Source organism: Danio rerio, chromosome 15 (genome assembly GCF_049306965.1).
Source record: "Danio rerio strain Tuebingen ecotype United States chromosome 15, GRCz12tu, whole genome shotgun sequence".
NCBI classification, from domain to species: domain Eukaryota; kingdom Metazoa; phylum Chordata; class Actinopteri; order Cypriniformes; family Danionidae; genus Danio; species Danio rerio.
The window spans coordinates 34764796-34778854 of record NC_133190.1 but is presented as its reverse complement, the minus strand read 5'-3'; the positions used below and the strand labels follow the sequence as shown (position 1 = coordinate 34778854).

Below are 14059 nucleotides of genomic sequence, written 5' to 3'. Positions count from 1 at the left end.
CCTCACCCCCCTCGGGCTGGCACCAATTAAAACCACACACTTTTATTTGTGATGGGTTTGGCTGTGGTATCCAGTGGTTTTGGGGAAACGCTAGCCGTAAACAAACATTCGTGTCCCTTTTAAAGAGAATGGTGTGACCGCGGCCAACCTCACAAGGTGGAAATTAACTTTTCTCACTCAATGCGTGCGTTCACACACATCGCTGGTTAGGATCAGAACAGATTATCTGAGACGTTGTGTGAATGTAAACCAGTGTTATTATGGCTGATAAATGTTATTTTAATGTGGTTTTGGAGTGATAAGGAACATACAGTAATGTGATACAAAAATTATATAATTAATTATGTTTCTAACTATCTACATTCAATAAGAAGGGATTTTACTTTAATCTGACTACTTTTAAAATTAAAATACCATCATGTTTTTGTTAGCCTGTAGGTAAAGATCAGTAACTTGTAACAAGTGAAAAAGACATTAGTCTACATGTATACATAGCAGTGTTACTTGTATTGTGTCTTGTATCAGCCTGAAGGGGTTTAAGCAAGGGATACAGTAGATCTAGGCAGTTGCTACCGCAGAATAACACCACACAGGCTTATCAGCTGTTGCATAAGACTGAAGGGCTTTATTCAGTGAAAACAACCACCTGGTTGTACTGTATCCCACTTTTTACATAGGTACTTTCCACAAAATGTAAAAACTAGACATAAAACATTGTTCTGTAATAACTGTAATAATTTACCTAAAATGTATTATTAAAACGGCTGAATGGAGCATATATTAATTTTGCTGGTCATTTCTCAGGGATGTGACATACACAATTATTGGCTATTTGACTAATTTGACTGATTAAAAGGAGTCCATGCAATTAATTTAAATAGATTTTGAATAAAATCAAAATACTTAAAATAATTAATACCTAATTATATTCTAAATACATCTTAGTGGCTTTTAAAAATAAATACCGAATTACCTTAAAGAATATTCATATGTGTTTAATTTTCATCAAATTTCTCACTGGTGCCACCATATTGTATGATTTGTTGCGCAATGGTTTATGGCTATTGCCATGTGTAAATTACTGTAAATGCAGTTTTGTTTTGCGTCAGGCATTTTATGTTGTGTTTGAGGTTTTCTTTTGTGTATGTCCAAAATAATTGTCCAAAAATAAAGAATAAAAATAAAAAAAAATTTATACGCTATCATATATATATATATATATATATATATATATATATATATATATATATATATATGAATATGTGTGCTACCCAAATAATGACTTAAAGTAAGTCTTTGAGAACGTTTTTTCAAGGGGCTCATCTCCGGTTTTCAAAATGCATCACAAACTGCTTGGGAAACTGTTCTACTATGATAATTGGTGATGAAAATAAATGATGTTTAATAAGATGTACTTGTGTTTACTAACTGTTTATTCAGTTAAACATGATTTTTGAACTGTAGGCCTACAAAAGCTCGAAATAGCGATTTTTGATTACCTCATACCTGCCAACACTCCCGTTTTTCCCGGTAGGGTCTTGTATTTCAGACCCATCTACCGCCCTTCTCCCGTATTGTTCTGTCTCCCGCAAAACTCCTGGAACCCAAATTTGATTCAGAAGGGCACTTTTCTGTCAGACGGCTCACCGCTTTGACTTTCATTCACTGTCATTCATTTTAAAAAGCACCCGGTACATTTTATTTGTATATGTTTTACTCAAATGCATAAACTCTACAGGTGCCTGAAAGTTAGATGTGTAGCTAAAATTAATTAGATTCACTCTAGTGAACTGCATCCATGTTTGCATGTCACATTTGATGTGGTAATTTCACAGTAGGAATACACACAGATTCAAAGACTCGTTCTTGCCACCTCGGCAAATTCGGCCAGGTATACATCCATGCTAAAATATCAAGGTGAAAGTCATCATAGCTTTCGTAGAATAGACCCAGCTCCCAATCCAACTTTGAGAATAGATTAACGGCGATATATATTTTATAGCCCAAAAGGGTTCTCACGTTATTGCAGCACGTTAACGGCCCACCACTAATATATATATATATATATATATATATATATATATATATATATATATATATATATATATATATATATATATATATATATATATATATAAATATATATATATATATATATATATATATATATATATATATATATATATATATATATATATATATAAATATATATATATATATATATATATATATATATATATATATATATATATATATATATATATATATATATATAGTATACACACACACATACACACACATATTTTGGACTATAGGACTATATTTTTACCTTGGTCCATATCAGAAGCTGAAACCACCAGCACGGTGGATCCTGCAGGCTGATTCTCAGCAATAAAAGCTTCATATTGGCTCTCCTGGAAGTATGGTGCTTCATCATTTACATCAATCACCTGGACTGACAGTAGCTGTGAGCTGCTGCGTTGCTGTAAACCGTGGTCTTCTGCCACTATGGTCAGGTTGTAGAGGTCTTCTTCTTCACGGTCAATTGGTCTAAGAATAGACAAAGAGCCTACAATGGAAACAAGGAAAAAGCGTTAGCATACCATATGATGAATGTAATGCGCATTGTGTCTGGGTTTTCCTGTGAGTGATCGCCTGCTGAAGTGCATTTAAACAATTACACAATAATGAAGCCATGATGTAAATTGTTTAAAACAAAACCACTCGCACTTAAGCAAAGCCTCATTCACACGCTCACACGACGAATGATTTCCATCCTGTAGCACACTTTGATCTCGCGTAAGCAACATCGCAGCACGAAGAGCTGACGCCTTTCTGTTGTGCTAAAAATGAGTGGAAGTCATGCGACGTCTTCGAATAATACAATTTCTTTCCTCACGCAAAGCCCTCCCTATACCTGAACACTCACTGAGCCACTGTAAAAGCTCAGCTATCTGGCCACAGTTTATAAGTTTTTTCCAGCACAAACAGAAAGAGCACACAAACAAGCACTCCAGACACGCAACAGCCTCGCCTGCCGTGCCCTGCTCAAATTTGGGGGTGCCAGCGTCCCTGACGTTAGCCTACCACAAGCGATTGCTGCTCCTATTGATCCAATCTACATTTCATGCTTTTAAAGAACCAGACGCAATGATTCAAAGCAGGCTATAAAGGCATGATGGGAACTGGGACACTAGAGGGTGTTTTCGTTCTGTTTCGGCTTATTTTTCTCCTCTTTTCTATCTCCATAACGCTGAGCTAACATGCCTCTGAGGCCTTAATCTGGTTAGAATTACCAGCTCGAATATTTTCAGACAATTTGACTCCTCAGAAGTCAGGCTCCGATAACATAAGGAGAAACCAAGAAGAGGAACGAAGATGCTTTGCCTTTTTGTTTTTTGCCTGTTTGAGCTAAAAAGTTTGTGTGACTTTTGTGCAATATTCCAACTCTTCTGAAGTCATATGATGACTTTTGAAGAAAAAAAAACATCCTAAATTGCCTTTTGGACAATCTCAAAATTCTCCAAATTTGACACAATTACACAAAATCAAACAAATGTTTGAGATCTACAAGAAAATATATTTTAACAAATTTGCTTCTAAAAACCACATCTGACTAAATATTTATAAATATAATGGACTCATTTTTTAAAGATACTTTACAATAATACAAGTCGGTTGATATCTACAGTAGGACAACAGCCATAATAATGATTAAACGATAAAACATTTAGATAGATAGATGGATTGACAGACAGACAGACAGACAATCAAATGGATGAGTAACTGGATAAATCAAACAGTGAGAAAGAGATATAATCAGCACAACACACCAGGTAAATGAACATTGGTGCATCTCATAAGTTCTGTTAAAATCATTAGAAATTTATTTAAGTTTATTAACTATTTATTTTAAGTTGTGAGAAAATTTGTGGCGAGGGTAGAAAAACCTATAAAGTAATTAATCAATATGTGACCTTGGACCATGTGGTATCAGTCATAGTTGAGATTTATACATATCAAATACATATCAAACCTGAATAAGTATGATTTCCACTGATGTAAGGATTGTTAGGATAGGACAATATTTGTCTGAAATACAACTATTTGAACATCTAAAATGTAAGGGTTAAAAATAAATCTAAATATTACGAAAATTGCCTTAAATTGTCCAAATTAAGGGTATTACTTACACAATGCAAAATATGAATTAAACATAATATATATATATAAAAAACTAATTTTTTCTTGATAAAACACAATATTTACCCATTTTGACCCACACAATGTACATACTGGTGCAAAATAAGACTGGTTTTGTGGTCCAGGGTCACATTGATTAGTGGATTATTGGAATGGCTTGTAAAGCAGGTTATAGAAGTTAACAAGGTCAGTAAATAGATTTGATACAGTTCCGTATTTCTAGAAATGACACAATAGTGAGTGTCTGCAAGCATATTAAGGTTCACAACAAGGGCAGAAGCAAAGAAACAGAATCTGTCAGTGGCAGAACATGCTGTAAACAACAACCAGCTGAGTGGTGTGTACCGTCTTACACCACTGCTTCATGTCATGATGCATTAATGCAGCAACACACACAGAGATGTGAGAAACCGTTCAGAAATCACAGCCAAGGGCTGGACGAGATGTTGAGCTGGCGGTTTTTAGGATTAAGTGAACTAAAGGGCATTTAGAGGATTGCCATTTGGGAGGAGAGCAAATGTGCGAATCAAGCAGAAATTCAGAATTAAAATGATTGGGCTTTCAGGATGCAAAGCAAAGATCCATGTTAGAGAAAGTTCTGGAATGATATGAAGGAGAGGAAACGATGGAGGAAATTGAAATTTTGGGCGGACTTATCTCTTAATGTCCTGTTTGCATGTGAGTTTAATCTCTGCTGCAGGTTGTAATGTAACAGGTGGATTGTGTAATAGGTCAAAGATTTTGAGAATCACTCAAAATGCAAAACAAATAAAAATGTTCAACAGAATTGCGTTTACAAAAATTGCTTCAAATCTTTTTTGTTTGTTTTTAGAAGTGCAACTGTACACAGTTATTCAAATATTTGTGGTAGAATGCCAGTAAAGACACCTTGAATGTAAATTATTCCAAATCTAAGCTGTTTTTTTCACTTGTTGTTCATCAAGGCACATTCAGTATATTTAAAAACATAGCAATTCAAAGTACTAAGTATATATATAAACATTTTTAATTCAACGCCATTCAACACCAACAGTCAAAATCTTTGAATCAGTGTTTTTTTCTGACTGCTTATTGTATGCAAAGAGTTTAGAATGACCAAGAGGCGACACTCAATAGAACGTTCCATTGCAACAGCAGCGGCCAGCAACAGCCACGGATTCAGCCATTTTGGAGTGAAAGCGATCGGCTGTCCATTGGATCTTATTGCTGTGGCGATGGCAAGCAGCTGCTTTGTTTTTTTTTATTTATTTATTTAAAAAGCGCAATAAAGCTGACATATAACCTGAAAGACGACAATACAACACTTACTATCACAATCATCAGCACTTTTAATAGTTTATTTTACAGACTTATAATATGCTGTTGTTCTATTGGAATTTTCATTCCAAAATGGCCGCAGCACCCTCTAGTGGCTGTTTCCTAAATAACACTAGAGTGTCGCCTCTTGGTGATTCTGTGCTCTTTGTTGTATGCTTTGAAGTACAAATAAAGCTTTAGTTTTCTTTTAACTTACTCAATGTATACCTAAAATAATTACTGAAAAAATACAGCTCTATAGATAATAAGTTATTTTCATTAACTTACCATTTCACCATTTGTAAACTGATATTCACGCTTCAATTTTTAGAAATATCAACATAATTTGTTTTAAATCAACATTCAATGCATCTAATCAAGAACTGAGTCCAATTGGAATGAGAACTAAATAAAATAAACTCATGTAAAATATCATATATAGTCATCGCGTTAAAGCTTAGTTTTTATAAACTAGTTATTCAAGAGTTCACACTTAGCTGATGATTGTTGATAAGCTAGTTTGGCATGCTGTCCCGGGAGAGAGCCCCGAGCTCATGAGAGCCTCGAGCACGGGGCTCCCTCCCGTTGCAAGGCGAGAGGGGAGTTTGAGCTCGGGTAGATCTCGAGAACCCCCCTCCCTCCTGCTGCGTGAGGGTTGCTAAGGTGATGCGTTGCTGACAGAATTGAATTGAATTTTGTGCTAATTTGGTTTAGTCAATTTACTTAAGTGTCATGTTTTTGGGAGTGTGGGAGGAAACCGGAGGACCCGGGGAAAACCAACGCAAGCACGGGGAGAACATGATCTCCACACGAAAATGCTGACCGTTTGGGTAGATGCCCGAACTGGAGGCATTTTGCTGTGAGGCCGCAGTGCTAGCCACTGGGCCGCCGTGCTGCCCTGTAGACAAAGGAGGAGGCGAAGGGGTGGAAGGGGGGATTCTTCAAGACGAAGATGACTAAAGGTAAGGTGTTTGATTATTTATACTTGGTTAGGAGTAGTCTGATTGGTGGTGCATACATTAGCTTGACTCGGGGCCAGCCGTGTCAATCATAAGCATGTGATCCTCTTGAAATTAGTTTATGAATAAACTCCACATAAACCAATTATGTTTAAAAATGTGTTGAGAAAAATATTCTCTGTTAAACAGCCCTTGGGAAATATCTAAAAATGAATACAAATTTCACAGTAGGGCTGATTATTTTGTCTTCAACTGTACATCTGACATTATAGAATATGAGATTATAGGTTTGTGTTAGCCCCTTTATTTGCATGATATAGTATAGAATAAAAATTTCACAGGAGGTATAATGCTTTCTGTCTTCGACTGTAAATGAAGCAGCAATCTACAGTAAATACCATGCATTTCATTCAGATAGAGCTGCCAATTGGTTTACTGTACCTGTGTCCGGGTTAATGCTGAACTTTCCTCTAACGTTGCCGCTCTGGATGCGATACGTCACTCGTCCGTTCTCTCCCTGATCTGCATCCACTGCCATGACGTAAACCACCACAAAACCCACAGGCTGATCCTCCATCACACTCACCACAGACGCTGAGATGAACACAGGCTCATTATCATTCACATCAGTGACAAATATACGAGCCGTGACGCTTCCACGCCGCCGCTGACTGACATCCAAGGCCGAATCACTTGCTTGGACCACCAAAAGCAGCGAAGAGGTCTTCTCATGATCCAACATCATCCCCAAAGACAGAGCTCCAGTGGTTGGGTCCAAACTCAGGAGATCTGGGATATTGGGCCACTGTTGTAGTATTGAGTAATGTACTTCACTGTTGGGTCCACTTCCATCTTTATCCACGGCCTGGAAGGTGTAGAAAGAAGAACCGGGATCTGTGTTTTCAGGGACAACTATGATAATGGGGTCTTCAGGAAACTCTGGCGAATGGTCATTGCTGTCTTGGACATCGATTATCAATGTAATGATGTCACTTTTGGGAAGCGGCATGGAGAAGTCGTCCACCTCCACTTGTAGAGTGTATCGAGGACATTTTTCGAAGTCGAGTTCACGGGCCAGGTAAATGTCACCTGTTTGTCGGTCTACCACAAAAGTGCCATCGAAGTCCGTGCCTCCAACCACTGTAAAAGTGACCTGGCCTGACTCAGGAAGGGCTTGAGAATCAGGTGAACGCACAGATCCTATCATAGAGCCAGGTTTAGCTCCCTCCACAGACTTTAATATTAGCGGTTGGGAGTTAGTGTTGGGTGATCCTTTACTTGAACTCAGAACCTGGAAATGAAGACATTTATGCATTAGATTGAGAAACTGACATGATGAATGTTAAGTATTGATGAATATTTGGCATCTTCATTTCATAATAGGAATGAAGTTTAAGCATATGAGATCAAATTGGATCATTTGGAACTGTGTATAAAGGAACATGTGACGATTTGTATTTAGCGTGTCTGTTTGCATACTGTTAATTATTTGGCTTTGGTTAGTCAATACAAAAATTTGAAGATATTTGTGTACTATATACATTTGTACTTTTTTTTTCAAGACTCCTAAAGGCCCATACACTGTACACTATCCATATACAATATGCTACAGCAAAATGAAAGAATGAACTGGTGTGTAATTTTGAGCAAAAAAAAAAAAAGTTTAAAAAATAAGGTAAAGCAAACCCTCATGAAAAAACTTCAGACAAAAAACAAGAAAACAACTTTGCTGTGAGTGTGTGGGGGCCTTAAACAGGTTATTTTCATTTACACAACAGCTCTGTCTGGTTCTAGAATCTGATTGGCCGATAGCCATGTGATATTCTGCCTGTAACAGCACTCGTCCAGCTTCTTCCCCCTTCACGCTTGTGTATTACTCCACTCACATACGGCAACAAGCAGAGGACACTCTACAGTTTGACTAATATTGCAGCTGTTGGACAACATTATGTACTTTTGAGGCTTTTTTTGGTCGAGAATGTAGTTGTTAGGATTGCAACTCTGCAGTTGATTTATAAAGACAGTGCCTATTTTTAAATATTTACAATTTCTGAGAGACAGCATGTCTTTGAGCAAATACGGTTGACGATGTACATCCACAAGATGGCGACAGAGCCCGCATTATAAGCCCTAAGAGAAAACAGCATACTTTAAAACTACAGCTGAACAAATCATTATTAAACAGGTAAATGACTTTCTAAGTCAATCTCTCTCTTTTGTATGTTGTAGTGTTGTATTAATGCCATAGTAAAATTGTGATCTCCCAAATGCAACTCAGAAATACTGGGAAATCTCTGTAGACTGATGGTATTTCATGCCGTTCAGCCTTATAATCTTAAAATGTGAGGAAAATCACCTGTTTTGTAATCACTTTAGACATTACGCTAGAGAATCATTTGGTGAACATTGACTTTGGTGAATGAGCATCGGTTTCTGCTGTTCTGACGTCAGCTGCAGATGTGAATGAAAGGCAGAAGAAAGTTCCAAAAAGGGATTTGAGACCCTCCTTGTTTGATTTTTTTTAATGCACACAATTATGCTGTCGAATTGTTTTATAAACGCAATATCACACTCGTAGCAGTGCGATGTGGTTGTATATCATCACTGGTGGCCGCACACTTCCCACGAGCGCTGATATATAGCCGCATTGCACTGTTGCTCATGTGATATTGCTCATATATACTGTAGCCCTCTTAAGCTATTTTTTTGCTTGGCTACATATATCATAAAAATATACAGTATATCAATACCTAAACAAAAATAAACATTAATAAATATTAAATTTAGAACTTAATAGATAAACAACTTTAAAATAACTTAAGAAATAAAATACTAAATTTTAACTTAATGAAAATGGCAGCAATAACATTAATAATTATTTAATCTAAATAAAAGTTAAAACAGAAAATATCAAAATATTTTTATTGACTTGCCAAAACCACATAGGACTGATATTATACAACCTTTTCCCCATATTTTCTTTAACCTTTAATATTATTATTTATGTTTATTGAATGAAAGTAAACAAAAATTTCCTATACTAATTGTATTACCATGAAATGCAAAAATAATTAATATAAATTAATATCCTTTTTAAATTGTATTTTAATGGATTTGCATGGATTTCCTCTTGGTGCTCCAGTTTCCCTCACAGTCCAAAGACAAGCGCTATAGGTGAATTAAATAAACTAAACTAGCCATAGTGTATGTGTGTGAATGAGTGTGTATGGATGTTTCACAGTACTGGGTTGCAGCTGTAAAGGTATACGCTGCGTAAACATATGCTGAATAAGTTGGCGGTTCATTCCACTGTGCCGACTCCAGATTAATAAAGAAAATAAACCAAAATACGAATAAATGAATGAATTCTTGACAAACATATCAGATTACACTTGCAGCTCATTTTCAACTGCATCCTACCAGCTGACTATTAACAAAATCAAACAAAACAAAACGTATAACAGCCCACATTTTCTTCTCTTTTTACAGGTCATGAAAAAACGCAACGTTTTGAGGGCTATTACAAACTCAAACAAGAGACCTGCTTGCATTAATCTGAGTTCATTTGAAGGCTGTGAGACTGCCAGGAAAAATAACACTGGATTAAAGTAAACACAATCAGAATAGGAAACTGTCAGAACATTTGAATGTGCAAATATCCTTAATAAAAAAAAAAAAAACAGAATCCTCACAGATGACTCAGAAACACTTCAAAGCAAAAGGCCTTCACTTCTTCCAAATATGGAAGCCTGCGGAGTTTCTTTTCGCAGATGAGACATTGTTTTGATTTTGAGTTAAGAGAGAGACTGTGAATCTGTACATATAAACAAAAACAGAACAGAAATGGAAACTAACATTTACATAAGACAGAAAATATCCAAGATGCTGAACCTCAAATACGTTTAAGAATGAGCCTGCACAACAAACACAGGTGCTCATGAATAACCTATTTATTTTCTTCTATGACTAAATTATCATTATGCACCAGTCTGATTAATACATTGGCAGTAACGAGATTGTTAAAGCCAAATCTTCTAATGAAACATAATAGGTGAAGTAATTATTCCCAGATTGAGCTTTAGATAAAGCACGTTCCAATAAAAGATATGCTATTTAGTTAAACTATTGATTGCTGAAAGTTTCGAAGCCTCATTATATTCTAATTAGATATCAGTTATGAGTTTGATTGTTTGGTTTGGCGCTTGCGAAACAATATGAAACGGTTACACTGCATAAATGTGTTTCCCAGACATTTGGATGCTGGAATTTACTACTGTTGCTGTTGGTTGTGTCTGTTTCCACTCCGTTGACTCGCTCGAGAAATATTAATTTGATCACTGGGGTATTTCACAAGGAGTTTTCTGTTCTTCAAAGGGCTACTGAACTATATTACGAGACTTCAACGCTACATAGTGGAAAAGCACAGCTGGCACTTGTATTGGTGCAGCTGGGAGCCGCTCACTTCTACTTTGAATTTTTTTACACCGTAATATCACGCTTAAAATGTTGCAGACAACAACGGCTAGAAGGAGGGGGGGGGGGGGGGGGGAAAGCCTAGGCTAAGACATTCATCTTCGAGCACCTAAAATTAGCCAGCTGAGAGTATTTTTCCCGGCATTGCTTGGGGAAGGTTACACGACTTGGACTTGAAGAGATGAGCCGGCTATGGAAATTTGCAATGCAAGAATGTAAGCCCTGATTAGGCCAACAAGCTCGTTCCATATTTCCTTTTTGCATGATGTTTAACCTGAGAGTGGATATAAAAGGATCTATTGCTGTAGAGCTTACTTTACAAGTTCATATTTTTTATAACAGTATTAAATAAATCATTTTGCATATTATGAAGAGGCGATGAGTAGGTCCATATGGTGGAAGGTTTGGTTTTTAGCTTGCAATAAAGCCAATCTCTGATGTGACCAAAGACCTTTGTGTTAACTTCAATTTTGGAAGGTTTATAGCCATAAGTAATGAAAGCACAATATATATTGTTTAGACTTTTGTCAGGAAACCTGCCAAAGAGTGAGGGTCTACAGGCGTTTTATTCCTCAGATCAGCCTCGGGGTTCAATACATTGCAGGAACGTCTGAGCAATAAAATCAAGTGCATTACATTTGCATTATTAAGATATACAGTAAAACAGGCTGTAAATAACAACTTTTTTCTATTAACTGCTTTTTTTGTTAATGTGTGAACAAGTTGTAAAAAAACTTACAAAATAAGACCTTCCTTGGCGTTCTTGGATGTCTATTTAAACCTATAGATTGATTCTAACGTGAAAGACTATAAAACAATGCCACATACATTTCTCTTTCTTTTATTCAATCTCCTTTTTTATCAGGGGCTGCCACAGTGGAATGAACCGCCAACTATTCTGGCATCTGTTTTTATACAGCATATGCCCTGCCAGCTGCAACCCAGTACTGAGAAACACCCATACACTCTCGCATTCACACACTACGGCCAATTCAGTTCCTCCAACTCACCTATACTGCATGACTTTGGACTGTGAAGGAAACTGGAGCACCTGGAGGAAACCCACACGAACACAGGAAGAACATGCAAAATCCATACAGAAATGCCAATTTGCTGTGAGACGACAGTGTTAACCACTGAGCCACTGTCCGCCTCACCTTCCACTCATACTATACATTTGAAGACAACATTATTAGCCCTATAGTAAAATTTTAAAGCACAAACTTATAATGTAAATATAAGTGCTGTGTTGGGCAAGCTACTTGGAAAATGTAGTGAGCTAAGCTATGAGTTACTCTACTTACAATACACACTTACTACACTAAAAGCTTCCCCCTGGGAAATAATATGATCCTGCTTCCTCTGTAGCAGGGGTGTCCAAACTCGGTCCTGGAGGGCCGGTGTCTTGCATAGTTTAGCTCCAACTTGCTTCAACACACCTGCCAGGAAGATTCTAGTATATCTAGTAAGAGCTTAATTAGCTGCTTCAGGTGTGTTTGATTAGGGTTGGAGCTAAACTCTTCAAGACACAGACCCTCTAGGACCGAGTTTGGACACCCCTGCTCTACAGTCATGTTTCCATCAAGCAAGTTTCTCATATCTCGTTCCAGTGATTGATTGGCCACATCACCGACCAGAGCGAGAGGTGGCAGTAACTCACCAAAAGGTTTGTTGTCGACCACCACAAAACACAAAAAAGAAGAATTCGCCATTTTCGCTATCATATGGATTTACTTTCATCAGCCAGACATCGGCTTTACAGCTCTGTGGATGGCGATGGCTTCACTTAAGTAAATGTAGCTTGTGTAGAGGCTACTGCGCTACTTGACTAAAAGAATAGCTTTGTTACTGAAAATCTATTTAATTTAGAAAGTATCGACGCTACCACCACGCTACTGAGAAATGTAAAGCTAGTAGCGTCACTACTTGTAGCAACGCTACTGCCCAACACTGCTAATTTCTAATAACTCATCTCTTTTGTCTTATCTATGATGACAGCACACCAAATTGTACTAGCTATTCTACACAAAACTATTATTAATCCTAAAAGTCAATTTAAAGGCTTAAAGGCTTAATTTAAAGGTTAATTAGGTAGCCAATCAAAGTTAAAATAGGTAAAATAAGTCATTAAAACACTTTGACAAGAGCTATGTGCGGCTTATCTACTTCATAACCCTTGTGGGAAAGCAGATTTGAATTTAGCACCTTATTAAGTGACACACTGAACATTTTAACTACATTGCTGTGATTCTTCACTTCAGAGACCAGCCAAAACTGACCAGTGGCTCAGTGGTTAGCACTGTCACCGCACAGCAAGAAGGTTTCCTCCGGGTGCTCCGGTTTCCCCCATAGTCCTAAGACATGAGGAATAGGTAAAAAAGAGAATGTATGTGTGTGAGTGCTTCCCAGCACTGGGTTGTAGCTGAAAGAGCATCCACTGTGTAAATCGAAGTCGAAGTCAGAATTATTCCCCTTTCTTTTTTTTTTATATATTTCCGAAATCATGTTTACCAGAGCAAGGACATTTTCACAGTATGTCTGATAATATTTTTTTCTGCAGGAGAAAGTCTTATTTATTTTATTTTGGCTAGAATAAAAGCAGTTTTTATTTTTTCTGATCTATTTTAAGGTCAAAATTATTAGCCCCTTTAAGCTAATAATTTTTTTCCCGACTGTCTACAGAACTTACCACTGTTGTACAACAACCTGCCTAATCACTCTAACCTGCCTAGTTAACCTAATTAACCTAGTAAAGCCTTTAAATGTCACTTTAAGCTGTATAGAAGTGTTTCAAAAATATCTAGTCAAATATTATTTACTGTCATCAAGGCAAAGATAAAATAAATCAGTAATTAGGAATGAGTTATTAAAACTATTATGTTTAGAAATGAGTTGAAAAAATCTGCTCTCCGTTAAACTGAAATCGGGGGAAAAAAACAGGGGGCTGATAATTCAGGGGGGCTAATAATTCTGACTTCAACTGTATATGCTGGAATAGTAAGTAATGAGATAAATAAGGGACTAAGCCGAAGAAAAACTAATGAATGAATGTGCCAGTGCAAAATGATGATGTATGTCGATCGAAAATGATGTAAAACTGTCTCAACCACCAGGCCATGGATTGGTAC

General features: G+C 36.8%; 1 protein-coding gene across 1 annotated transcript in view; it reads right to left on the bottom strand.

The window, feature by feature from the left end:
• Positions 1 to 14059, bottom strand: part of dchs1a (dachsous cadherin-related 1a) — a 200971-nt gene that overhangs the window by 29818 nt on the left and 157094 nt on the right. The window contains exons 10-11 of the mRNA XM_002664651.7: positions 6900 to 7749; positions 2330 to 2569 (exon numbers count right to left, since the gene is read on the bottom strand). Of these exons, the coding sequence (XP_002664697.2) occupies positions 2330 to 2569; positions 6900 to 7749 (1090 nt within the window). The remainder of the gene's footprint in view (positions 1 to 2329; positions 2570 to 6899; positions 7750 to 14059) is intronic.